Below are 26,683 nucleotides of genomic sequence, written 5' to 3' on the forward strand. Positions count from 1 at the left end.
GCCGGGGGCCGCAGGATGGAGCCTCCGGGCCGCACCCTCCGCTACCTCCGCCCCGGCGGCAGGTATGTCCCTCCCCGCCAGCACCACCAGCATCCCCCTCCCTCCATCCCTCCTTCCCTGCCTCCTTCCCTGCCTCCCTCCCTCTTGCCCGCCCTCCGCCTGCATGGAGAGAGCCACAGAATGGCGGAGCGAGAGAAAGGAGCCGCATCCCCGCCCGCCTCCTCCCCCTTCCTGGGGCTGCACCTCGCCTCGCCCCCCAATTTCAGGTACCGGCCGCCCTCCCCACCCCAGACCCCCGCGGGCTGCCCCTGCCCCCTGCTCGGGGCAGCGCTCCCCATCTGCTGCAGCCCCCCCGCCCGCATCGCCGCGCCGGGCCCCCGCCTCCTCCAGTGCTTCTACCCCCTCCCCGAGCATCCCCTCGACCCCCCATCCCAACCATCCCTTCTTTTCCCCACCCCAGCCACCGCTGAACCCCCACCGCAGACATCACCCCAGCACCCCCATGGCTGCTTAGCCCACCCACCTAAGCCATGTTGGCCCTCACCCCATACATGCACCACTGCAGCTCCCCAGCCCCCCTGCTTGGCCTCGTGTCCCCTCCACACTCCACCCCCCGACCCCCTTACCTGCCTTATCTCCTCTTCAAACACCTCTTCATCTCTCTCTCCACCCCCAGGAAAGCCGTTTTCTAGCCCTTTCCTGGAAATCCCAGATGCTCCTGCTTCCTTCCCACCCCTGTGAAACAGGAACTCCAAGTGAGATGGTGGGAGAGTGCCAGAATTGATCCTCTTAGTAATACCAAGTGTTCCCATCGATTTGGGATGCAGGGGGCTGTGTCTCCTCTGAAACCCAACGAGGCTTGTCACGGGGACTTCCAATGGCATGGGCCAGGCCAGGGATGGCTGGGGGCTTTCAAGCCTCTGGTGCCTTCTGAGGGCAGCTCAGGGGCAGGGATGTGCTGGGCGGGTGAGGGAGCTCTGCCTCTGCCTGCAGGTGCAGTGCCCGATGTTGTTCGCTTGCCATCGGGGGAGGCTCCCTGCTCCTGACAGCCATGCCATCGTCAGCCATTGCTCTCTGCTTGCCTCTGCCACCCAGGGGTGCTGTGGGCGAGCTGTCAGGGAGCCTGCTGAGAAGGGGAGACTGGTACTGGCAGCTTTGTGTGCTGAGATTCTGGGGAGGAAAGGAGAGGCTGGTCCACACTTGGGGCTACAGCTAAACTCATGCCTACCTCTGGCAGGCCCAGCCCCTGAAGCTGGGGGCCCCGTGGGTCCCTGCGAGGAAGCAGGCAGGTGCAGATGAGCTATGGTGGTGTTCAGGCAATTTACCCTTGCAGGGCTCTGCTCCCAGACCCCCTTTACTAATGGCTCTGGGGCTTTGGCAGCTGCCTCCTATTGCAGTGCTGCCTGCGAGAGCTGTTGCAATATGGCTGGTATACCCTGCAAACCCAGCTATTAAATGCTGCCTCTGGAAACATCCACCATGGAGAAGAGGCTTGGCCACTGAGCTGGGGGCTGGAGGCTGAGCTGCCAAGCAGTACTGGGCTTACTACCTGGCACTGTCCTGGATGTACTGGCTGTACCTTGGGCACCCTCCCACTCCCCAGCAACCAGCAATGCCCTGGGAGGGAGAACAAGGTGCTGCTACTTGCTGTGCCTCAGACCTTTGAAAAAGGAGCCCAGTGTGCTGCCAGCCTGCCCTAGGGAAGAACTGACCTCCGTGAAGGAAGCTGTGCACCTGAGTGGAAAACTGGGGAATCAAGGTAGGAGCGCAAAATCTTCTCTGGGCACAGAGCTCAGGGTGTGAGACTTGAAGTGGAAGAAGATGCGGTGATGTCTCTGAGCCTGGGGCAAGGTCTGGCAGATCAGAGGCGATGTTGTGGATGTTGTGGCAGGGAGCGTCATGTGAGAAGGGAGCCATGCCAGTGAAACATTTACAAGCAACATTTACATGTCACAGCTTGGGTTGTGCCTGTCCCAGGTCCTGCATCCCTGCAGCAGGGCTCAGTGAGGGGCTGGCCCCCCCCGATGAGCTGGACCCAGAAACAATGAGTGCGATTGAGTGTGAAGGCCCAGTTTGTGGCTGGCAGTGAGGTCCTGAGTGAGCCCTGCCCTCTACCCCTGCTTGCTGTCTGCAGGACAAGGTGTTTCAGGTTTCTGTTCTCTGGTACCTACACCTGCTCTCTCAGTTCCCCGAGTGGTGACATACTGGCACAAGCATTAGGTGGTCAGTTGGCTTGAATTGAGAGAGGACTTGATCCTGGCCAGCAAGCAGCCTGATGGTCTGAAGCTCTGAAGAGGAGAGGCATGGTGGTCTGGCAGGTCTTCATTGACAGGGGTGGTTTGGTGTTATCTGAGAAGAATTGGGAGGAGAAGGATAGTGAGGTGAGCCCTCCTTTAGCCAGGAAGACCTCCAGAGGGGGCCACTCACTGTGACAAGAACAACAGCATTTTAGAAGACTGCAAAAAGAAGTTATTCTTATCTAGCCTCCTTGTTGTCCTTAAGCCTCACAAAGCCTTGCAGTGGGGGCTGTGTCCATTGAAGCTTCTCAATGTCTTTCTCTAGGACACCAGTTTGCAGCTCCTCACCCTGCCATGAAGCTTTGCCAGTGCTTTGGGCCAGGCTTTCCTGTGAGGAGCTCTGGAGGCTCTCTGGGATTGGGGGTCCCTCTACCCAGCATAAGAGGGGCAGGGAGGACTTGCACAAGTGGGATGCAGCTGGATGCAGGGCCCCACAGCGCTCACCATGCTGCCTGCCCCACTGCCTCCAAGAGTGTGGCTCTGATGTAGCTGGAAGGGGTCAGGGACTGATCTCCTCTGTCTTCTTTAGGTTTCCCTGATAAAAGCAAAGGGCATCCACTTAGCTGCTGGATAGGAAGGCTCCTGGGGAAAGAAGCCCTTAGGGAGTTATTTGCATAGGTTAGGAGAGAGTAGGAACTACCCCACTCCTCAGGGAGCCCTGTGGGAAATCATAGCCCTTTGGAAGAGAGTTCTCCGGGGGAAGTTCTTCTCCTTGGGAATTTCAAAGAAGCACCTTCAGGCTGAGGCAAAAATCAGTCCTAGCACTATGGGTTTTTTATGTGTCGGACATGCTCATCTGGAGCTGTCAGAAGAGCCTGTTTGAAGGCAATGAATGAGCTGGGCATCAGAAGGGGCGTACCTGTTGTCTTGTGAGGGGAGACAAAAGGGCTGCCTTCCCCTGATGGAGAGAGAGAGGTGCCTTTCCTTGGTTTGAATAAGAGTCTCTGTGGTTCTTGTGATGGAAGAAAAAACACGGGGCCATCCAAAAGTAGGATAGTACTATTTTTCCCATTGGTGCTGGTTACAGGACTTCCACACAGTGCTGCCTGACAGCAGACTATCAGAGCAAAGCACAGGCAGCCAGGCTTTTTGGAGCCCCCAGCTCCATCATGTCATGTTGCCCTGGCCAAATCCCCGTGTGAGAAATCCCATGCAGCAGCAGTGGGGTGGGGAGGCAATATTCTAAGTCCTCTTTTCCCTGTCAAGGCACAGAGTCAAGGGAGGCACAGCAGCCAGGCTTGATTATAAGGCTGTTATTAGCACTGTGATCAAACTGCTCCTGCCACGGGCAGGTAACGCTTGCCTCTGCTCATGCACCCATGTGTGCACTCTTGCTCACAGTTCCCAGGTATCCTGAGTTTATCAGTTCTCATGCATACCAACAGGGCTCCATCCTCTCAGCACATGCTTCAGGAAAGCACCCATAACCTCTGCAGGGCAAGGCTCTTCCACCCCCATAGATGGGGATAACCTCCCATATACCTGCGATTCCACGGCTGCTGGTGACAGAAGTTGGCCAAAATACACATGTAGGTCCTGCTCAGAATTTTACTACCAGTGATGGAGTTGAGGAGTCAGAGCTGTTTCATTTTGCTAGTATTTTTAGCCTCTTTGAGAAGCAAAAGAGAAAGGCAGGGGTATTTCCAACACAGGGAGGAGGGGTGGGTAACGGAGAGCCTTCCTTGTATCTCCTAGGAAGTCCCAGAGCACCCATATGAGAGGAGCAAGGGGCGAAAGTAATACAGAGATAAGAGATTTCTTTGTTCATTGCATTAAGTGATGAGATTTCAAGCAGATGAGGTGCCTCCAGGCAAAGCTGATAGGGAAGATGGAGTCATGCGTGCTGTTCCTGTGGGGCTGAGAGACAATGAACACAGTATCAGGAGTGACATTCACCAGTGACATGGCACTGGTGGGGAAAGAGCTAGCAATAGGTTAGCTCAGCAGAGCACTCCAGGCCACCCTGTGAGCTGAGCTCCTGTGGACATCACTCCCCTTAATCTGGCCAGGAGTGAAGCCGGGTCCCAAGCAGCTGGTGAGAGATGCACCCATCACTTGAAGCTTCTGGAGTGGGTGGCGGTGAGAGGCAGGAGAGCAGTGCTGTGATGGGTGGCAGTGGGGTGCCTCTCCCCTATGTGGGGTATGTGCAGCCAGTGGGGAGGGTGTGCCCTATCTGAGTCTCAAAATTACAATGGGTGCCTCTCCTAGAGCTCTGACTCCATGTTGATGGGGCAAGGAGTGAACAGTTCTCCAAAAAAGTTCATGGTCTGCAACATGCTGCTGGGCAGCAAGTGGGTCTAAGAGGTGTGGAGGTGATGAAGGATTATCTGAGGCCACTGTGTCAACAGTTTGGCAGCAACACCTGACAGCCCTTCCTGGGAAAGACCCCTGTAAGGGTTAAATGCATGCAGGTACCCCCAAAACACCAGGCAGGATTTAAGAGAATTTATTTCCAAAAGTCAAGAACACAACATCTCGGTACAAAGTGCACAGGGCCTAAGAAAAATACACCTCCTCTTCTTCTCAGGCTTTTATCATCCCTGGCCCCCACGCTGTAGGGCCTTCAGACTTGTCTACAAGAACTTCTCTTCTACCCGGGGAGTGAGCTTCTCTGGAATGCAGGAGGAGAAAACATCTAAAACTGTTTCTGAGAAAGATGCCTCTTTCTAGGCAGGAAAGTGGAATAAACCCTCATCTTCTCATCATAACTCTTCTGGAAGGGTCTTACACACTTATAACCCCTATATCCTTCAGCAGCAGAAGAGAGTTGGGAGCTGTCAGAGCAGCTCACTAGGTATTTCACTGGCTCTCAATGTGGGTTAGAGGCTGGGGAAGCTCAGAGATGGTTCTGCCTGAGGCAGGAGTGGGTCTGGGGCTTAGATGGGGGCAGACAGGGAAGGAACAGTGCTGTCAGCACTGCTCTGCCATGGCTGGGTTTGCCTCTCAGTGAAGGTGCTCCTCTTGCTTCCCTCAGCTCAGAAGTGCAGCTGGCCATGATGCTGGTCCCGCTGTGCTGGAAACATTCTGGCCTTTGCATCCATGAGTGGCCTCACTCTACCTGTTGAGAAGCCAGACAAACACTCCTGTCTCCCATTGCTGGGTGGGGCAGCAATGCTGCAAGGGCAGGAGGAGGCGGGTGGTGCGGGTGTCTGTGACGGGGTAAGCAGATCCCCTGTGCCCATTGTGGGTGCTGGGGAGCGGGTGCTGGAGCAGGAGCAGGAGCCAGGCTGGCTGGCTGGCAGGCAGGCAGAGGCAGTCAGCATCCCCAGCAGAGTGCAGGGACTTGGCGCTGGCTCAGCTGGGGAGGTTATTTTTTTTTTTCCCCCTCCAGGACAGCTGATTCCATCTATTTTTAATGAGCTTCCCCAGGTTGCGCAGTGAGCTTACAGAGCAGCGCTGGCAGCCACAGACTGCGACGGGGCAGGCAGAGAGGCACTGGGCACCCAGGGCTCAGCTGTCATCTCCCTCACTCCTCCTCACAGCAGGCCTGGGGGTTTTTTTGGGGTAGGAGTGTGTCCCCCAGTGAAGGGGGGGTCCTCCTCAATGCAGCTGCCCTTGAAAATGGAGTCAAGCACCGAGGAGGAGAGCTGGCTGGAAGATCAGTGGGAGAAATGGTAGGGGACTGGCTGGGCCTAAGGGAGGGGGGACTGTCCCGCGGGCATGCAGGGGGTGAGGGACAGCCCCTTGCTCCTGGCACATCGATCTTCTCTGTAAGCGATGGCCCCAGGACAGGAGCAAACTTGGCATCCAGTCGAGCCCAAAGTTTTCCTGGCTGCACACGGAACTGTGTGGCAGCCAGGCACCAGAGCGGCAAAGGTATCTGGCCACATCCTGCTGCACCCCAGCATCGGCAGGCAGGGCCAGTGCTGGGGACCTGTGCAGCGTCTCCCTACACCCGAGAGCTCGGACAGGGCTGCCTGTCCCCATTGCAGAGTGGGGGGCACTGCCAGCCCCTCATGCTGCTCCTGCAGAGCTAGGGAGCCCCTGCCAGCCCCTTGGCAATGTTGTGCCTCTTACCGGGACCCTGCAGCGCCTGCTGTGCTCCCACACCATGGTGGGTGGAGGCCCTGAGCATTAGCAATGGATGATGTCCCACCCGGGTGACCTGTGTAACCAGAGAAGAAATCAATTTGTGCTTTGAAGGCTCGTCATGAGCCTCCTGTTCCATGTTCCCTCCGTCCTGTGGGCAGCAGGAGGACAGGAATGAGGGGGGGTCCAGTTGCCCCACCCTGTGCTGAAGGCTGTGTTTTTGCACTCCTGATGCATCGTGCAGGGAGTGCCTCCATGGACATAGCTGTTCCCAGCTGTCTTCAACCCAGGAGACCACTACTGGTGGGGTCCTCAAAAACAGAGGGAAAATGCTGCTTCCTCCACAGGCTTCTCCTGCTCTTTTCCCTCTCCAGGGTTCTGGCACAAGGGAGGTGTTACCTCTCTGTGGCACTGGCTTGGTGCCAGCGCAGGAGGGAACCCTAGGTGTGCAAGAAATGCTTAGAGTGAGGGTGGGAGCTCTACAGGTCACAAAATAACCTTTCTCCTTCCTTCCTTGCTGCTGAGGGCCAAGCTAGAGATGGATGATGGGCTTGGCATAGCCCTTTCACCTACGTATCTCCCAGCCAGAGAAACTGGGAGCAAATGGAAATGGTGGCAAGCAAAGCAGTGCCTATGGCCACTCCAGACAAAACTGAAGGGGCTGAGTTGGTTGACCAAGGACCTTTGAGCTGAGCTCTTTTATTTACCTCTGTGGTAATGAATAAGTGAGAGGAGCATTGAGGTACTACCATGCTGAAATGTTTTAATGCACAGAAGCCAGGAGCACCTCACTGTCTCCCTGGGGCTGGTCAGCATGTTTTCAGTCTATAAAAGGATATCTCTGTAAATGTTTTGAAGGGGTGTAGAGAGCTTGTGGGGCTACCAGGAACCCCTGAAGCCATGCAGGTCAGCTCAGCAGCAGCAGTATTCACAGGGATGCCCGTAATCACCCCAGGGAGTGATTTTGGTGCAGAGGGAAATTGCTGTCCTTTCTTACTGCAGGCACCTGCGCTGGGACATCCCTCCCAGCTCCCTCTCAGGGGCTGGTCATGCCATGGCTGAGAGGTTTGCAGTGCTTACGAGTTCTGTGGGTCTTGATATGGTCACTTGTCCCAGAAAGATCCATCCTGCAGATGTACCCAGTCAGGACTCCAAGCCCTTCCACTCCCTGTAACCCTGACCTTTCCCCTGTTGGGTGTCTGTGCCCAGCTAGGACAATCCCAGGGGCTCCCTGGGACAGCAGGAGCAGAATGAACCTCCTGGGATAGGGCTGGCTGTGCTGTCTGTCCCATGCTCTCCCTGCAAGTCCCTGCTGTCTTTGGTCAGGCAGCGACTGGTTTGGGGCACATTCCTCCTGCCTCCCAACAGCCATGGAACATGTCAAGTGCAGCCACTCGACAGGGATGGACCTACCACCTCTGGAAGGAGCTGCCTTTCCAGTCTTTCTTCCCAGTAGAGACTGGGAGAGCCTTTCCTGGTGTGGCAGTGCTGCTCCCAGCCCAAAGGCAGCCTAGTGCCCTGCACCCTCCTGCCCACCACCAGCACAGTGGGTGACCATGCCATCTCCACTCTCTCCAGGCTCACCCACGACATCAGCCTTGAGGAGTTTGAGGATGAAGACCTCTCCGAGATCACTGATGAGTGTGGAATCAGCCTGCACTGCAAGGAGAACCTGGCCACCCGGGTAAGTGTGACGGGGATGGGGAGGGGTGGGGGGTGGGCAGAATGTGCCAGAGGGCTTGGTAGGACCATCAGCCTCATGCAGGACCACCAGGTCCCCAGGCCAGCAAGGCTTCCTTAAGGTGTCCATTTCCACGAGCCCAATCCCCTCTGCTCAGCAGTGCCCTCTGCTCAGCATTGCCCTCTCCTCACTGCAGCACAGCACAGACCCTTTCGGAGCCAGCCAAACCCAAGGGACAAAAAAACATCTCAAAGCTGGTGCGTTTTGGTTCCCATTGTGCTGGAGGGGTTTGAGTTTGTTCCTCAGGGATGAGCCTAAGTATTTGAGTGCAACTGGGGACATGTTCCCCATTTGAGAGGAATGACCAGTGAGCACCTGGCACCTGATGAGCATCCCCAGGAATCAAGGACATGTGCAAGGTGGCACCAAGGGTTCTGAACAGCTGTGTCTCCTGTCCCCACATGCATCCCTGGGCCTGGAGATGCAGCTGAGCTGACATGGTGAAAACCATCCTCTGCTCACCCAGGGTGTTCTTTCTGGCTGGCTAGTTGCCTTTAGCTAGAGCTGTTCTCAGGTCTTCAGGAGACCTGGAGGCTAATGAAACAGGGATGAAGGAGGCAGCTCCAACCCCAGCAGGCAGCAGGTGGAATAAAGATGGGTGCTGTGAAGCCCGTGCAGATGCTGCAAGTGGGTCTCCCATCCATCCTAAAAGAACCCTACGTTGATGGGGTTCACAACAGTATTTGAACTTCCCTAGAAGGCCATGGGGGCAGAAACATGGAGATAAACTGATAATTACATTAGATTTGGAAATATGCAGTATGTCAAAGGAAAAGCTGCTGCCTGAATATTGTCACACCATTCAAGGAATCAAACACGCTACCTGAAAGTATTAACTGCTGGGACCAGGCCCCTTCACATCGGGCAGCTCCAGTGAGCTGACAAGTGCCCTTTTCAACCCCTCAGTCACCACATACTCACTCTCAGGCCCATTCCTTCTTCTTCAGGTGCAACCCTAGGTTTCCCATAGCAGAGTCCTAGGCACTGGTTTTATAAAAGTAAATAGTTTAGTGGTATAGCAGCAGGTCAGCTTGAGCTGTGTGTTTCTGGAGAGGGACATTGAACAAAGAAATTTCCAGGCAATTATACCCTTACGACTCATGCACCCGCACCTCATGTGTTCTCCGCATGCCTCTTGGTCCAATGGTGATTTTTTTGCCTGGGGTCTTCTAATACCTTACTGGGTTCTTTCTCCATGTCTGTGCACGCAGGCCATTTACTGTTCTTGTCATGTGGAGTCACAGCTTCTGCTGACAGATGAAGTCTTTTTGTCTTCTGGTTTGCACTTCTTGTGCACCTGCTCACTGGAAGAGTGTGGGGAACTAAAAAAAGCCCTATACTTAGGATAAACATTACTCAGCAACAATCACAGCATCAGTGTGTTATCAATACTCTTCTCATACTAAAGACAAAACACAGCACTGTACCAGCTACTAGGAAAATTATGAAGAGAATTAACTTGGTTCCAGCCAAAAACATCTGTAGGTATAAGCTCACAGCTTGTGTCTCAAGGCTTCAGCAGATTCAGCTACTGATGTTAAGCAAGTAAAGCCAAGCAAACAACGTACTAAATCACACAGTATTATAACTCTGTGTAATGCATTCTAACTCATTCTACTTACAACTTACTTTTTTAAGCTAACAACTAATGCCTCTTAACACAGAGACTCTGCATTTTGTCAGTATTTCATACTAACGGATGCAAATGCTGAAGGAACAACCAAATGGTTTGAGAATCACTCTGTCCCTCAGAGGAAATGTTTCCTCTGCTAAAGTAATAAAGACCCAGTGAGGAGGGGAAAGGCAGACCAGTTTGTTGCAGATTTAAAATTAGAAACTGAATTTGTGTTGTTGGGAATCCCTCACTGCAGGCAGGATGGTACAGGCAGACCTCATCCCCAGGAGGTGAAGGTTTCCTGCTGTGCTCCCTGGCCTAATTTGTTACCTTCCCAGCAGAAACTTGGCTGCTCCCAGAGATGGGGCTGCTCCTCCACATCTCTGCTCCAGTTGCAACCTCCTTCTTCTCCATGATGTTATGGCCAGGCTTCCCTGGGACAGCCTGGGCTCATGGGCTGTGTATGCTGAAGGAAGGAGGCAATAATGCTGAAGGCAAAAAGGCAAACCCAGTGCTGGGTGTCCATGAGGGCATGGCCACATCGAGAGCCAGTCATGAGATCCTCCTGCCTGCAATAGGTGAGGTAGGCAGAGGTTGTGCATGTGTTGCTGGGCACCTCCCATTACCCATTCCAGTTCCGTACTGCTGATAGCACCACTGGGCTCAGAGTAGAAGTTTTTATTTCTCTACAGGCTGCCAGCCCTTGGCTGAAGTTTGGCAGGGAGGGTAAGGGGCAGGGGGGGACTTGCAGCTCAGCTGCTGCAGCTCTTCCTTGAGGGGAGAAAAACTAATCTGTTTCACTCATTTAAAACAGTTTACTGAGGAGTTTCTGCAATCCTGTGCTGCGATAGAGAGACCTGGTCCTCAGTAGAGGGTTTGCTTGGGCTCTGGCTGCAAGCCCCATGCCTTCCCTGGGGACAGCTCAAAGCTGCTTTGTACAAGCGTCTGGATGCACTTAGAGTCTGCTGGGGTGGGAGGGGGATGTGAGGCTGCTTTAGGGGAAGCAGTGAGTTATTCATAAACACAGCAAAGGAAGAAGCTTACCATGCTGAGGAAAAAATGCCTGCTAAAAATATGTCCAAATGGTTTATATGGGACACGGAGGATTGCCCAAGGAGCAGAACTGAAAGTGGTGACAACAATGGCAGTGAGAGAGGCTTTTCAATCCTAAATGTTGAAGGCGAGAGCCAGGGAGCTTTCCAACCTGATTGCCATCCAGAGAGACCTCGGGGCGACAGGGTTGCAGGATCTGCCTGATGAAAGCATCAGGCCCAGAGGGAGCAGCTTGGCCGGGTCTGCGTGCAGTGCGGGAGCCAGCAAATCAGTAATGACCCACGGCTGACATCGGCCAGCTAATTGCATCACGTGGGAACGGGGATGACTGGCTTGGCAAGTCAGCCCAGTGCTGGGACCAGGGCTTGAGGGTGGCCATGCTGATGCCCTGCCTGTGGCGAGCTCCCGGTGCCACAGAGCACCTGTGGTACTTAGGATGGAGGGTTGGCCCTGGTCTGCACTGCCCTGCACTGCCAGGCAGCTGGTGAAAGCCTGGCAATGGAGCAAGTGATGTGGGGTGAAAGCAAGCTAATGGCTCGCTGGATCACACCAGAGCAGAGAGCAATGGGGAAGGGGGAAACAGGCTCTGGGAATCACAAGGAGCCATGGGCTGGAGGCATGCAGCCACTCCTAACTTCTCAACCCAACAGTGTCTCTGGAGAGATGGGCAGGCACATTAACTGAGTGGCAAGTAGGAAGGCACTGAGAAGGAGTGAGGAGACAAGCCCTGCCCAAGGGCCGTGAAGGTGACTGGGGACAATCAGTGACCCTGGTGAGGTGGGAGGTCTGGGCGGAGATGTTTGATGGCAAAACCCTGTGGCAGGAACAGGCAGGTGGTACAGAGGTCTACACCCAAACAGAGGTGGGGTTTGGGGTTTTTTTTGGTCCCAGAATAAGAAAGATGACTTCATTGTGGGCTATTTTAGTATCTCTTCAGAAATAGTGTCTTAGACACACAGAAACTGCAAGGAGGCGTAGACTGATGTTTGTGCAAAAGGGAACCTACCCACTGATGAGGACCATACCTCGTGGACAGGAGGCCATGCACTAAGAATGAGGAATAATCCCAAGTATGGCTGAAAAGAGCCTTAATTTCAACAAGAAGTCCTAGGTGAATGAAAAGTGAAGAGGAGAGGGCTTTTTGGAGGAGCAGAGCTGCCTCTGGGCTGTTGAATGGCAGGGTAGGAGGCCAGCTGGGGAGGAGCAGGGACCTCTAGGATGAGGGATACCACCTCTGCCTAGCCAGTGGCAGCAGTAGGGTGTGTTGAGAGGGATGGTTGCAACAAAAGCACCAGACCTTTGCCTGGGGTTTGGCCTTGTTTTGGTGGCTTGGAAATCCAGGGTGACAAACCCTGGCTTCAGCAAGATGAATGCCAGCAAACAGATAAGCAGAGGTTAATAAAAGCTTGGCGCCTCATTTGTATTCCAGGAACTGTGGAAAAAGGTTAATACAGGAATGAAAAAAATACCCAAACAAACAAACAAACAAAAAAAGAAAAAGAAAAAGAAAAAATTATGAAACATCTTTCTTGGAAATACCTGAGAGCACAAGAACAAGTGTCCAAAGGGAAAAGAGCTGATACAGGGCCGTGCTGAGCCTTTGAGGTCTGCATGAAAAGGCCTGAACCAGCCATGTATCTTTATACAGTTATGTGGAAATTAAAAACAAAACATTCTGGTTTTTCAGCATAATAAGACTGCTGGAAATGCCAGGGGCTTTCTCTTGATGTTCAGCATCACTGATTCAAGTGTGTCACTAACAGGAGCCGCTCCCAGCAGGCCAGTGGGACCCACTGCAAAGGGGGAAGCAGCTGCCATGAGCCTGCAACCTGCTGATCTGGGGACCAGCAGGGAGCCAGATGCATGGGCTGGGAGCAAAGGATGCAGCAGCAAGGCGGCTGCTTACTCCAGGCAGCTTTTCAGAGGCTGTCCCATGAAGCTGTCCCTGTGATCCATGGCCAGCTGTGGCTGTGCCAGGCTGGGGGCAGAGAGGTTTCTCCTGGCACTTTGAAGAGCAAAGTAGTCACATGTAGTGGTAGGGAAAGGGGGCACGGTTGTCCCCTCTGCCCAGCAAGTCATCTTCGCTTCCTCGTGCTCACAAAATTCTTTTTCCAGCTGAAGATTTTGTCATTCCTCCTCTGACAGCTAAGGCTGCAGGAGTGGAGGAGCAGGGAAGAGCCTTTGATCACTCAAACAACATCTTGTGTATCACCCTACTCCTCTTGCAAGAGACTTTCATTCCTAGGGAAGCAAGGAGCTTCCCAGGGTTGGCAGCAGCTCCCATGCAGGTGATTCCCCTAGCTAGACTGGTGCTCCCAGCACCTCTCAATTGCATCAGGGTTCATGCTGCTCCAGCCCCCTGGGGCCACAGCATTGGGACCATCAGAGAGAGGCCAATTGCTGGACACTGGGATATTTTACCATTGGGATGGCACCATGCAGATAGGAGGTAGCATGAGCAGGAGCACACCAGCATCACATCTGTCCCAGGGATGGGTCTGTAAGGAAGCATGAGCATCCCTGTGACTGCACTGGGGTCCAGGTGTGCATCTTGTCTTCACCCCACTGCAAGATTTGGGCATTGGTACTGCTCTCCCAGTCTCCTTAATCTCTCCCACAGGGTGAAGGGACTTTGGGAAAACATTTTGCTGATGCATCTGTGCTGAGGCATGAACATGCTCAAGCTGACCTTAGGTGGCATTAACTTGTTCCTAGAGAGCTTCCAAGGCAGCATGTTCTGGCAGGGCAGTGTCTTTGCAGTTAGAAAGGCTTCCCAACATCTAGTCCCTTCTCTTGCTTTGCAGATCACTGCAGAGTTCACTGAGATGGTAAGGTGATGGATTGTTGTGTGGTTCCAAAATCACTTTGTTGAGCTACAGACCATTAACAAATACCTGCAGTGGTGTAGTTTCCTCCTAGCTTTTGAACCTGTAGTGCTGCATCCCTTCTAGGCTGCCCTTTTTTTCAGAACGGGTACTGATTTGCTTTTCTGCATCCTTCTGGGACTTTCCCTTCTCTGTGTGTTTTCTGAGTGATTGCTACAGCTATAGGATTACTGAGGCAGCATCATTAGCAGTCTAGGTTGAACATCACCAGCTGACTCCAATATACCTACCTTGTCTAGGTATGATCTATTCAGTTGGAATTTCCCTCCAGTTCTTTTCCCATGCCTCAGTTTCCTTATTAAAATCCATGTGATTTATCACAGAAAACTGGTGCCACAGAAACACAGAACTTGTGTTATGATGTCTAACTCTCAAAACAAGGGATTTAAACATTTAAAGCCTCAAGAGGGCAAGTATTGGTGGCAGTGCTTCTCCAGGTGCTCACCCAGTACCTCCAGGACTGCAACAAGGACACTGGGGTGAAATGGCCACCGTGAGACAGTTCATACTGTGTCTGCAGCAGGCAGAGCCCTGCCTGTGCTGGCTCTTGTCTGACAGTTTAGGAGCTGGTAGCAACAAGAACTCTTGGAGGGGCTGCCAGAGCTGTTGGGTCTGTTTCTTCTCCCATGGTTCAAGGGGCGCCTCCCATGCAGCTGGAGATGCAGATACCACTGGCTGCAAAAACCATCCTTCCCCACCTCTGCCCACTGATGAGCTTTCCAGTTGCCACAACAGCTGATAACACAGGGAATTCAACTCGCTGATGCCAAGTTGCCATCTTTATTGCTGACTGCAGCAACCTGTGCATGTGCAAGCTCCAGTTAATGCAAGGAAGGACACTTGGGAAAGAAACCACTGACCTTTAAACATGTGCAGCTGTGAGAGGACATTGGTGCCTCTTTACCCAGCAACACAGCCACAAGGTGTGTGGTGGTTCAGCACTGGGGCCCAGCCCAGGTGGCACAATGGGGCACCTGCTCCTCACAGCCCTCGAAGGCCATGGTGGCCACCCTGCTCCTAGAGGGCACAAGGGGATCGAGTGGAGCTGTCCTGAGCTAGAGCACAGCCACCACTAGCAAGTGACCGGAGAGCCTGCTCATCAGGCATCCCTTCTGCAGTTTTGGGTCCCAGTATGTGTAAATGCAGTGTGGGTAAGAGAAGGCTTGTTCTATGTGGGTAAGACAAGGGGAATGGAATTCCTGGTTCCAGGTACCTGGTGGGCATTACAGGGAAGAAGGAGCCTGATCCTCTCAGAGGTGTGCAGTGAAAATTTCAACCCCAGAGAAAAAAGGTAGTATTGGTAGTAGTAGTAGTAGTAGTAGTGCAGCACATGGCACCAGTACACAGTGCAATGGTGTGTTCTCTGTCTGTGAGGATATTCAGGTGTGATGGGCAAGACCCCAGGTGACCCACTCCAGGCAGGGGTTGACCCGAACCTCCAATAAGAATTATCACATGCTTGTATATGTCCCAGCTGTCAGGACAGGAACCGAGAAAGGGCACAGTCTGCCTTGGATGGGAGAATCATAGTGCAGCCCAGGCTTGAAAGGACCTCAAAAGGTCACCTGGCCAAACCTTGTATGAGAAAGGGAGCCTGGGTGAGACTATCTAGCACCCTGTCCAATGGTGTCTTGGAAACCTCCAGCGACAGGGACTCTACCACTTCCCCGGGGAGGTTGTTCTGTTGAATGGTTGTTCTCACTGTAAAATTGTCCTTATTATGTTGAATGAAACCTGGGTGTGCACGTTTGTGCGCATCGTGGTTAAGTGACGGCTGCACGTACCTACAGACAGGCAACAGCCGGGGATGAGGTGCCGCGGGGGCCCCATCCCAAAGGGAGGGTGCTGCCTGCGCCTGGAGGCGGGGAGGGGGCGCGGGGCTTCCCGGCCTCGGGAATAACATCGCTGCCCCTTTAAAAGGCAGCGGCCGCGGGTGCCGATGCGGCGGTCCTGGTGCCGGCCCCCCTTCCCGGCCCCGGCAGGAGGCGCGGCGGCCGAGGCCCGGCCCGCCCGCCCCGTGGTCTGATCGCGGGCGCTAATCCCGGCAGGGCCATGTGAGCCGGGCGGGCGGCGGGGCCCGGGCGGCGGGCGGCGGAGAGGCCAGCCGGCTGCAAGCCGAGATGCTCCAGCTCGACCTCATCGACGCGGCGGGAGACGCGCCAGCCGAGGAGCAGACGGCGCCCGAGCCGCTGCCGAAGGACCCCCCGGCCGGGACCACCGATGTCTACAGGCCGAAGCGACCCACAACCCTCAACCTCTTCCCGCAGGTGCCTCGCAGCCAGGTAAGGCGGGATGGGGGGCGAACGGGTGGAGGGGTGCGGGAGAGTAGGAGGGATGCTCCCGCCGTCCGCCGGGGTCTTTTGTCTCGGAGGGAGGGACGGAGGGAGAGGGGGATGGAAGGAGATGGCGAGGCTCGGCCGGGCTCGGCTGGAGGGGTGGCGGGGAGAGGCTCCGCCGCCCGTCCCCGCGATGCTCGGCGGAGCGGCCGCCCCCGCAATCCGGGAGTTCCTTCTCATCGCCGCCTGCGTCCCCGAGCCGGGCACAGCGCAGGTTCGGCCCCGCTGCAGAGCCAGAGGGAGCAGTCTATGGGCCCGGGGGTCCCGAGAACCTGATCACGCCCTGCCGGGCCGCCCCCGCACACTGCCGAGCATCCCGGCACTGAGCTCAGCGGGTGTGGTTGGGAGGGCTTAGGGCCCAGTAGGTCCTTTTTCCATCCCTGCTGCCTAGATGGAGAGGAAATAGGCAAGGAATCGTGTCGGGACTGAGCTGTGCCCCCCACTGGGCCCATGTGTCCTGGCAGAGAGCCGTGGGGCAGAGGCTGGGTGGGATGGGATGGAGAGCAAACGAAGCATGGCGTATGGAACGCGTGAATGAGCCATCGCAGGACGGGGCACCCCGCCACGGGCTGGCACCAACAGCTGGCCGGGATCCAGCACCCTGGGGCTGGGGAAGCGCCAGCCCCAGAGCAGGATGGTGCCACCGGCTGCCCCAAGCCTGACAATGGGAACTTGATGGCCTCTTCTCCTGAGCAGCAGTGCCTGGCAAGAGAAGCATTAATGTCAGCGCCCAGTGCAAAATTTGAGAGACAGAAAAGCAGCGCCTAAAATGGAGGCCAGGAGGACAAGGGGGTTCTGTTGTCTCGCTCGTGCTTAGATTTTATATGAGATGATGGATGATTTACCCAAGACTACCTATCCCCACAGCCATGGTATTGCTGTCACCCCTGGGGTGGGCAGTGTTTCAGTTCCCCACATGCTGACCCGCCGAGCAGTGGCTGGAGTCCCTTTGCCCTGTCCCTCCTGCAGACTTCATGAACCCACGCAAAGTATGCGACGTGCAGGGCTATTTTTGCCACCCTCCTGCGTTCAGCTCTACCTTCTGCCAAGTAGGAGGATTTTCATCGTGGTGACGTTCAGCCAAGGAGCATGAAGCGAGAGGCAGGTGTCCCTGTGGGTGACAGATGGGGAGTAGTCGGAGCTGGGTGTCACCAGCCTAGCACCAGCAGCTGATGCCAGCTCACTGCCTGAGGCCGCGGGTGAGAGGAGGAGGAAGAGGGCAGAGAGCCAAGGATGGGCGCCCACAGGCAGCTGGCACCCGGGACAAAGGCTGCAGGGCTGGGGAGGCGGGGGAGCCCCAGTGAGCATAATGGACAAGGGGAAAGCAGCAGCCTTGTCCCACCCTATGCAGGGACCCTGAGGAGCAGGTGGCACATGGCAGCCACAGTCAGCTGGAGGGGTGGGGAACAGCAGGGCCCCCTCAGTTGGTCCCAAACAGTGTCCAGGGGTGGCAGCAGACCACTGGGGAGGGAGGAGGGATTGGGATGGAGGGAGTTGCAGGGATGGTAGGCTGGGGAGAGGGAGCTGATGATCACTTCGCAAGGGGATGGTGGAGGCTGTGGGGCTCACTGAGAGCCACGGGCACAGCTGAGCTGAGGACATGGGGAATGGGAGAAGGAGTCTGCTGCAGCTGGCAATGGGAGCCTGGAGCCAGTGGGAGTGGGTGCACAGGACTGGCCATGGCTGGCCAGAGAGGACAGTACTTTTGGTAGCATCTGGTGAGAGGCTGGCTGTAAGGTGCTTGGAGTTGCTGTTCTGGATGCCTACCTCTAGCCAGAGGCAGTTTTTCCCTGCCCACGTGTGGTGCCTCAAGGAGAGGACAGGGTGCAGGGCATTCCTTGGCAGTCAGCCTGAAATCTGCTTCAACTTTTGTGAGACCCTCCTGCACCCTCTTGGCCTACTCAGCTCCCTCCTCCTACTGGTGGTCAGAAGAGGGACTATAGCCATGCACTCAGTCGGGGCACCGGGCACTTTGTCTGGCAGGGTGTTCACAAAGCAGGGCATCATCCCACCCTTTGCTCCAGCTTCTCCTTGTGGGGCCAGGATCCAGCCTAGTGATATAGCAGTTGTTGCTGAGCTCTCTGTGATCATCATCCCAGACAGGTGGCCTGGAAATGGTGAGAGAAATATCCCCAGCTTCCCAAAGGGGAAGAAACAGTTGTTTTGACTGGCTAAGTTCATCCTCTAAGACCTTGAGAATGACTCTCTACCCTGGCTTGGCATTACAGACCCCAGAGTGCTCTGGCCCTGTGGGATGGGTGGGCTTGGTGGGATCTGCATGCTGCATTGCTGCCTCCTGTCCCAGTGTAGGCAGCCAGGCTCGCTTGTGTGTGCTGGCCCTGTGGCACTTTGCACGCAGAGGCTGTCACTGTGACAGCTTGCCTGGCCTGCATCCCAGCCCATCGTGTCCCTGGGAAAGGCAAGCGGGGTGTGCTGTTATTTACCTTGGCACAGGAAGAACTCATGGAGGTCACACTGGGAGGTCACTGAACCCCTGTGGAAGGAGTCTCTCCACTCTCCACATGAAGGCAGGGGTCTGGCAGACATGGTTCAGCAGTGTGTGACATAATGGAATTTTGGGGCAAAGGTTTCCTTCATGTTGGTGGGGAAACAAAGTAAAGGATGGGGCAGCTCCTGCGCTGCTGGTAACAGCTGCAGGCTGGTGATAAGGCCATGAGAAAATCCAGGGAGTCCCAGTGGGGCTTAGTGCTTGAGCAAAAACTAACGACGTGGAAAATGCCGCTGCTGCAGCTGGGGCAGAAACACCCAGTGCCCCACAAGAGGGGCTGGGAATGTGTGACCAGGGAGAACTTGGGAATGGAGGAGAGGATGGAGGCTAGGGCTGCAGCAGATTGGATGTCACATCCTTCTGAGGTGGGCAGGGAGGGCCCATCTGCAGGAGAGTCCTTATTAGCGGGGATTTGATGGCTTATGGTCTCTGGGTCTCACAGTGAGGCTGAGCACGTGTTCTGTTGTGCACACACAGGTGTGCACATGCGTGGCCAGCCACCCAGGGCTAGGCAGGCAGGGCACAGCACGTACAGAAACTCACCCAAGCACGGGGAGTACAGGCAGCCCGATCGTGCTCCTCCTCTTCAGCTGATCAGGATTGATGTCTGCTAGTGAACTGCATATATGTGTGTGTGTGAATGTAGAGATTTGTATACATACATACATATCTGTGTATACCCCTATATACAGCCAATATGGATGTCTTCAGTGGCTACTAGTCTATCTAGTAGCTGGCTCCCAGCTGGGCATCAGCACAATGCCTGGCCCTTGGGATTTCGTTGTGGTGGTCTAAAGGTAAACAGGGCCAGCAGGATGGGAGCAAAACATCCAGGCAGGCTCGGGTCTTGACTCTTTGTCCTTGAACTGTCCAGCTGTGGGCTCTTGCAGCAGACTATCCCCAGGGTGGATGAATGCAGCCCAGCTGGCTCCTTGCCCAACCTGCTTTGGCCACCACACCAGCTCTCACAGCAGTAGCATGGTGAGATGTGGGGCTTGCAGGGGTTCTCCCTGGGCATCACGTGTCCCAGCATGCCCAGCTGAGAGGGGAGCTGAGCAGTGTGCTGTGGACCCAGGGGGAGATGGGTGCCACTGCCGTGCCACACAATGTTTACTGTTTGGGCTATAAGGCAGCTTTGTTCTTCTCCTCAGGACACTCTGAATAACAACTCTCTGGGGAAAAAGCACAGTTGGCAGGAGCGGGTGTCCCGGTCATCGTCCCCTCTGAAAACGGGTGAGTTCTCAGGCTGTTGGAGAGAGTCAGCTCCTTGCACCCTTTTGTGGTGCTCAGGAACCTGAGGCAAGTGGTGCTGGAGGAGGTGGTTGGAAAAAACATCCCACATGAATACAGGGTGCATGTCCATCTTGAGTCTTGCTTTCTACAGTTCGCTGAAAGAAGGTTGTAGTGAGGAGGGTACCGGTCTCTTCTCCCAAGTAACAAGCAATAGGACAAGAGGAAATGGCCTCAAATTGCACCAGGGGAGGTTTAGATTGGATATTAGGAGAAATTTCTTCACTGAAGGGTCAGTTAAGCATTGGAACAGGCTCCCCGGGAAGTGGTGGAATCACTGTCTCTACAAGTGTTCGCAATCATGTAGATGTGATGCTTAGAGATATGGTTTAGTGGTGGACTTGACAGTGCTGGGTTAACAGTTGGGACTCAAGAATTAGAGGTCTTTTCCAACCTAAATGATTCTATGAGTCTGGGCGGCATCCCTGGACACCTTCCGTGATAGGGAGCATCACCCTCTGCAGGGCTGTCAGTGCTACTCTCCTCTCCCTACAGGTGAGCAGACCCCTCCCCATGACCACGTTTGCCTGAGTGATGAGGTCAATCACCAAAACAGCACAACCTCCACCAAAGACCGGGGTACATCCACGGAGAGCCCATGCCGGCGCACAGCAGCCACCCAGATGGCACCAGCCTGCGTTGCCTCATCCCGGCTGCCCGAGAAGCACCAGGCCACCAGCCGGGCCCCACCACATGGTGCCAGCGTGGTGGTGGTGACGAGGGGCCCCGAGGCCCACCGGGACCGCATCCGCTACCAGACAGATGTGAGGCTGGAGGCCACAGAGGAGATCTACCTGACGCCTGTGCAGAAGAACTCGGACCCCCTGGACACTGACAAGCCGTTCCTGTCTCAGTCCAGTGAGAACCGCATGTCCATCAGCTCTGACATTGACACCTCCAGCTGTTCAGCCCTGGCAGGGAAAACTAACCCCTCCATCAGTGAGGAGGACGAGGTGCTGGACTACATGTCCTCCCCTGACAAGACAAACCTGCCCAGGGCCTCCTGTGGTGGTGGGAGTGGTGGCTCCCGGCCAGGGCACAACCTTCAGAGAGCTTCAGTGAGTTCAGACACCAGTGCCCTCTCCTACGACTCTGTCAAATACACACTGGTAGTGGATGAGAATGTGCAGCTGGAGCTGGTCAGCCTCAAGCAGTGCTACTCGGGCTACAGCGACGAGAGTGACTCGGCCACAGTCTATGACAACTGCATCTCCTCACCCTATGAGTCAGCCATCGGCGAGGAGTACGAGGAGGATGCGTTAAAGCGCGACTCAGTCTGCCTCTCTGAGGACTCCACCCCCGAGGCGGACATCCACTTCTCCAAGAAGTTCCTCAATGTCTTCATGAGTGGACGGGCACGCTCCTCCAGTGAGTTCTGGACACCAGGGGGAGATGGGCTGGTGGCTGCCTCCCTGGGCAGCCCTGCCCGTCCCTGGTACAAGGCTAAGGACACACTCAGGAGGTGGGAAGCCACCAGCAGACATGAGCCCCAGCTCTACTTGTTGCGACCTGTGGCTTTGTCTCTGGTGGTCTGCGAGGCATGGGGGAGAGGGGCTCAACCTAAAGCCTTGTGAGCTTTAGGTTGGAGTGGTGGTAGGTGTTCCAGGCTGCTTATTTGGCTTGCCCAAGGTATGGCCATAGGGGGCTGAGGGGGAGGCTCCTGGTGTGGCTTGGAGGGAGCAGCCTCCTGGTGTGCTACCCTCATCCCCAAGCCTAGGAGAACACCAGGTCTGGTGGCATGCCCTGGCAGGTAGGGCTTCTCATGGTGTGGCTTGTCCCACACAGAAGGTGATACCAGCTGTCACAACTGTGTGAGTTGGTGCAGGGAGGTCATCTCACCCGCGGGGACTGATGAGCACCAACGTGGCAGCTCTAGCCGTGCCTCCCTCTCCTGTGGCATTGTGTGGCTTTGGCTGAGCCATCCCGCAGGAGTTTCAGCAGCCTGCCCAGCCTATGTCCTTCCCCTGGCTGCGATGCTGAGCCCTCAATGCTGAGATGTCCTCCTCTGCCTTCGTCCACAGGTGCCGAGTCCTTTGGGTTGTTCTCCTGCATGATCAACGGGGAGGAGCAGGAGCAGACTCACCGCGCCGTCTTTAGGTGAGCTTGCAGGCACAAACAGGGTCCCCAGCCTCTTGCAGGGGAAAGCTGGTGCTGCTCTCCCACCAAGGTGGGGCTAGCACAAGCCCCAGTGTTTCCAGTGTGGGAAGCCCTGGGGAACAAACCAGTGCCTGTAGCTCCTGCCCTGCCAAGGAGCAACATTTGCCCATGCAATGGGCAAGCCCTCCAGGGGCACTTGAGACCTCTGGGGAGCATCATGGGAGGTTGCAATGGGGGATACCCTTGCCTTAGGTGCCAGGATGCCGCCACCTTTTGAACCTTAACCTGCTCCAATGCTTTGTTTAGCATCTTGGGTCCTGGTGGCTCATTACATCTATGAGGGTGCTGCCTGCCTGGAGTGGTGGTGGGTGCCCCAGCAGTGTGCCCTTGAGAAGGCCACCAGCACTGTTTGCCAGCCAGCTGCTAGTGCCTCTCTACCCAGGTTTGTGCCTCGCCATGCGGATGAGCTGGAGCTGGAGGTGGATGATCCCTTGCTGGTGGAGGTGCAGGCGGAAGATTACTGGTATGAGGCATACAACATGCGCACAGGTGATCGGGGTATTTTTCCTGCCTACTACGCTATTGAAGTCACCAAGGACCCAGACCATGTAACAGGTACCAAGCCTCTGCATGCAGCCTGCTCATGTCCCTGTCTTGTGTTCACATCCTCTCCACTGAGCAGTGGCTGGTGTTGAGCAGGGCTAGCAGGGGAGGACCAAGCTGGGCACCCAGCAGGGAGTGATGGGCAGCTTCTGCTGTGATGCTGGGTGTTGGTACCTAGTGTTGCAGGAAGCATTCCCTGGGCATGGAAACATGCAGGTGTTGGAAGATGGAGCGGGGAGGTGGAGCTCAGCCCACACACCTGGTCATTAGAGATGATCCCTGCCATGTGCTCTCTCTTCCAGCTCTGGCCAAGAGCAGTGATTGGGTGGACCAGTTTCGGGTGAAGTTCCTTGGCTCGGTGCAGGTTCCCTATCACAAGGGCAATGACGTGCTCTGCGCAGCCATGCAGAAGGTAGTGTCCCACAGCATCCTCGGGAGCAGGAGCGCCTGCTTCTTGTGGCAGCAGGGCAGAGCCTTAGTGGGGAAGGGAAGGGATGAGCCATCAGCACTGCTCAAAAGTCCCAGGGCTTTGTCTCTCTGTCTTCCTCAGATTGCCACCACGCGCCGCCTCACTGTGCACTTTAACCCACCCTCCAGCTGTGTCCTGGAGATCAGTGTGCGTGGGGTCAAGATTGCTGTGAAAGCTGACGACTCCAAGGAACACAGCAAGGTAGTGCCCCGCTCCCTGCTCGTCTCATCCCTTCCCTGATGGCTGCTCTGAGCTGGGTCGTGGCCCCTGTGCTATAGGTCATGTTTGCATATGAAAATTGAGGGTCTCCACCCCATGGGTGAGGGTGTGAGAAACACCATCATCAGGGTTTTAGGCCCAGCATCAGGGTCCCCCATGCCTCACAAGGTCCCAGCTCTGGGCAATACTGCCAGCTGATGCCCTCGCAGCTGCCAAGCACGTCGCTGTGCTGGGATGCTGCAAGCTGAGCTGTACCCAGTAATCTGTCAGCTGCTTTTAAACCTTTCTGCTACTATTTTGAGTGGTGTCCTCCAGATCTGCCCTGTAATCTCTTTATCTGGCTAGGGCAGGCTGCTGATTAGCATTCTGCATAAGTAGCCTAGTAAAGCTAGTTTAGATGCTAGGCAGAGGCAAGTGAGGGCTTTGCAGCAAGCTGTTGGGAAATCTCCCCTACAGCTGTGGGATAGGAGTAGTTCATGTCTCTGAGTGCAGTGACTGAGCTGGGCTGGGGCTTCTACTTCTTTCTAGATAAGTCTTGCCTGTATCTAGAGGATGCTATCAATTTAGTTGCACTTTAGACTTGTATAAATAAGTTTTCATTTCTGGTTGGGACCCCTTGGATACCTAGGCTTGAATTACCTGTTTGGTTTTAAGTTGTCCGTTCACCTTCTATCTGCTGGTGTTTCTGAGAGCCTGTTTAGCAAGAAAAAAGGGTCGTGTATGCTGGTGAACAGCAGCACTGACTCTAGCCTGAGTATAGTCTAACTCAGGGCCTCTAGGGAAACCCTGCAGGAGCTACTGGCAGTAGAGGCAGCTGGAGTGGGAGCCGGCAGGCCTGGAAAAGCTCTCTTTGTGCAGGTGCTTGGGGCAATCCTGAAACTGCTGCTGACAGCAGCCCAGGATCAGGCTCCAATTAATTTCACTCCTCAGTCTCCAAGTGCACATTTCCAGAGACCAGCTGCCCCATAGGGGCATGAGAGGGAAATTTTGACAGTTCTTCTCTTTCTCCCCCCCAGGTAAACAAGTGTAGCCATTTTTTCCAGCTGAAGAACATTTCCTTTTGTGGGTACCATCCAAAGAACAACAAGTGAGTAGCAAAGAAGCAGCGATGCAGAGGCTTTGCTGCCTTCCTGCTCACTGAGAGTAGCAAAGACTGGGCTAGGAAGGAAAGAGAAGGTTTCCTAGCACCTTTGGATGGGCATTACACCCAGCTCTGGGCATGGGCTGTGGCAGCTGGTGGCCACCAGGGGGATTGGCTGCAGGTTCCAAACCTGTATGTCTAAGGGTGGGTACACCTCAGGGATGCTGGGGTACTATGCCTGCTGATCTGCTGGTTCAGTCACACCTGCTCTCTCTGCCCTCAGATATTTTGGGTTCATCACCAAGCACCCTGCTGACCACAGATTTGCCTGTCATGTCTTCGTCTCGGAGGAGTCCACGAAGCCACTGGCAGAATCTGTAGGGTGAGTCCTGGCTGGGCAGGGAAGGCTATTTCACGAAGGGCAGGAGGAACAAGGCAGCCAGGCTGATCCATCTCCCCATATGCGTGGGGCTTGGACCTGGCTGGCACCTCTTCTTTTGAATGAGAGGCTTGGGGTGAGAGCCAGGACTGACAGGGCTATGGGCATCATATTCCTGACAGCACTGGAACAAGTCCCAGTGCAGGGCTTTACAGGCAGATGTCTTAAAGTCATGCACTGTGCAGGGAATCAGAGCAAGGATGGAGACCCTGCAGCTCTGATGGCAGCTCTGGGGGTGAATGCAGGAGGGGCCAGGGACCGGAGGGCTGGAGGGTCAAACTGGCTACAGGGTAGGGTGTTAGGATGAGGATGGAAGTGGGGATCTGTAATTGCCTTGGGGGGAGGATGCTGCTCAGCTTTGCCTGGTGCTGTTGTTGCAGGAGGGCTTTTCAGCAATTCTACAAGGAGTATGTGGAGTACACGTGCCCCACGGAGGACATCTACCTGGAGTAGGGGCTGGCACAGGCACCTCCTGCACAGCCAGGGCTGCAGTCTCGCCCCTTCCCCGTGTCGTGCATGGACAAGAGCTGCTTTGAGCCTGGAGGAGGAGCGGGCCCGGGCAGGGCTCCCCGGGGCACGGAGCACCGCCTCTTTTTGTGACTCCCCTTCCTCGGGCTGGGGGGACGGGAGGGGGGAGGGCTGGACAAATTGTGTTTATTGTACAAAATACTCTTAGTTTATTCTATTGGAGAAGCACCTGCTGGGTGACCTGCTTGTGAGCGGTTGGGGGGGGCAGTAGCATGCTCCTGCCCTTTCCAGCTGCAGGCTGGGGTGACAGCATCTCCTCCTTGTGACCATGGCACAGCTTCCCATCACATCCATCTGGGGTGACTTTTAATTGCAGTGGCAGAGTCAATCTCTTGCAGTATGATGACACAGCAGCTACAGAAAACAAGACCCATATTTTGGCTCCTGCTGGGAGATGGGATCACCTCCCTGCTGGGCCCTGGGGACATGGCTGCTGGGCAGGGATGGCAGAGGGAGCCCCAGTATCTCCTCTGCCAGAGCCAGAAGGAGATGAGAAAGCTTTCTCCTGCCTCTGTCCCCATCCCTTCCTTCTTGTATCCATGCCCTGGGGAGAGAGAAAAATGCCCCCATACCTCCCTGCAGTAACTATACCCTCAGGAGGGAAGCCTTTCTCTGCCCTTTTCCCCTCTCCCCCCAGCTGCAGGTGACAGAGGCAGGGGGAGTGCTGGAGCACCCCAGGGCAGTGGGGCTCAGCCCCTGCACAGAGCTGGGTGTCTGCCCAAAGCAGGGCAGGGAAGGGCTAAAGCCTGCAGGGAGCTGTGCAAAGCACCAGGGAGATTAGCAGAGCTCTCCCGGTCCCTGCAGCAAGTGGTCTCTGTGCTTCAGCTGGATCTGCTGTGGTGGCAACAACTATTAAATATGATGGTTCATGGAATGGAGCTACTGTGCCGTTTGTGTCCCTCTTCAGTGGGTTTGGGCCCTGGCTCATTCCTTCCCTTGGGACCCCAAAAGAAGCTGGAGCTTCTCGGGTTTGGTCCAAGAGCCCTGGCTGCAATCCCTGGAGGCCAGAGATCGTATGATGATCAGGAGGGACCTCTGGGGGTTATTGCTCCAGCCCTCACCTGTGGGGCTGTGGTGGGCACGGGGGCACACTGGCTCACAGCTGGGCATCATCGTAGTACTCCAGCAGGTCGAGACCATCGCGCTTGCTTTTGCCAGCTCTGCGCAGCACCGCCGGCCGCTCCCGGGCCGCCCGGGTTGGGAAGCGCGGCTGCTTGGGTTTGATGCCGTAATCTGTGGGCAGAGCAGAGCCACTGGCCCAGCTGCACCTGGGATTAGGGACAACTGCCCACCTGGAGGGGTGAGCGCATGGAAAGGAGGTTCAGAGGAACAAAGAGAGCACTGTACCATCCACCAGGCCAAAGTGCTTCTGCGGAAGCTCCAAGGGAGCCGAGAAGTCCTCAGGGACCGAGTAGCTGACCCTAAGAGGAAAACGCAGGGGCAGGAGTGAGCTGAGGTCCTACAGCACTTACACAGGCTGGCACAAGAGTTC

At 55.5% G+C, this 26,683-nt stretch overlaps 2 protein-coding genes across 3 annotated transcripts in view; one reads left to right on the forward strand and one right to left on the reverse strand.

The window, feature by feature from the left end:
- Positions 1-26,065, forward strand: MAPK8IP1 (mitogen-activated protein kinase 8 interacting protein 1). Of its 2 annotated transcripts, none has more exons than XM_051791637.1 (12): positions 1-62; positions 7,905-8,010; positions 15,669-15,902; positions 19,617-19,698; positions 20,251-21,123; positions 21,777-21,852; positions 22,295-22,467; positions 22,758-22,867; positions 23,006-23,125; positions 24,160-24,230; positions 24,508-24,606; positions 25,044-26,065. In XM_051791637.1, exons 1-12 carry the CDS (start codon positions 16-18, stop codon positions 25,114-25,116), a joined length of 2,064 nt encoding a protein of 687 aa, XP_051647597.1. In that variant the 5' UTR covers positions 1-15; the 3' UTR covers positions 25,117-26,065. The 2 variants fall into 2 exon arrangements, with proteins under 2 accessions (XP_051647597.1, XP_051647596.1); XM_051791636.1 differs by lacking the exon at positions 1-62 and adding an exon at positions 148-266.
- Positions 25,403-26,683, reverse strand: part of FREY1 (Frey regulator of sperm-oocyte fusion 1) — a 2,664-nt gene continuing 1,383 nt past the window's right edge. Inside the window, exons 2-4 of the mRNA XM_051791706.1 lie at positions 26,539-26,612; positions 26,253-26,424; positions 25,403-25,545 (exon numbers count right to left, since the gene is read on the reverse strand). Of these exons, the coding sequence (XP_051647666.1) occupies positions 26,288-26,424; positions 26,539-26,612 (211 nt within the window). The 3' untranslated portion in view covers positions 25,403-25,545; positions 26,253-26,287. The remainder of the gene's footprint in view (positions 25,546-26,252; positions 26,425-26,538; positions 26,613-26,683) is intronic.

This window comes from Manacus candei, unplaced genomic scaffold (assembly GCF_025592945.1).
Source record: "Manacus candei isolate 608988 ecotype Guabito, Panama unplaced genomic scaffold, ASM2559294v1 h1tg000033l, whole genome shotgun sequence".
Taxonomy (NCBI): domain Eukaryota; kingdom Metazoa; phylum Chordata; class Aves; order Passeriformes; family Pipridae; genus Manacus; species Manacus candei.

Coding starts and splice junctions, on each gene's coding strand:
- MAPK8IP1 (XM_051791636.1), top strand. CDS start 181: ATGGCGGAGCGAGAGAAAGGAGCCGCATCCCCGCCCGCCTCCTCCCCC. Junction 22,468..22,757: donor GGACCCAGACCATGTAACAG/GTACCAAGCCTC, acceptor TCTCTCTTCCAG/CTCTGGCCAAGAGCAGTGAT. Junction 23,126..24,159: donor ACTCCAAGGAACACAGCAAG/GTAGTGCCCCGC, acceptor TCTCCCCCCCAG/GTAAACAAGTGTAGCCATTT.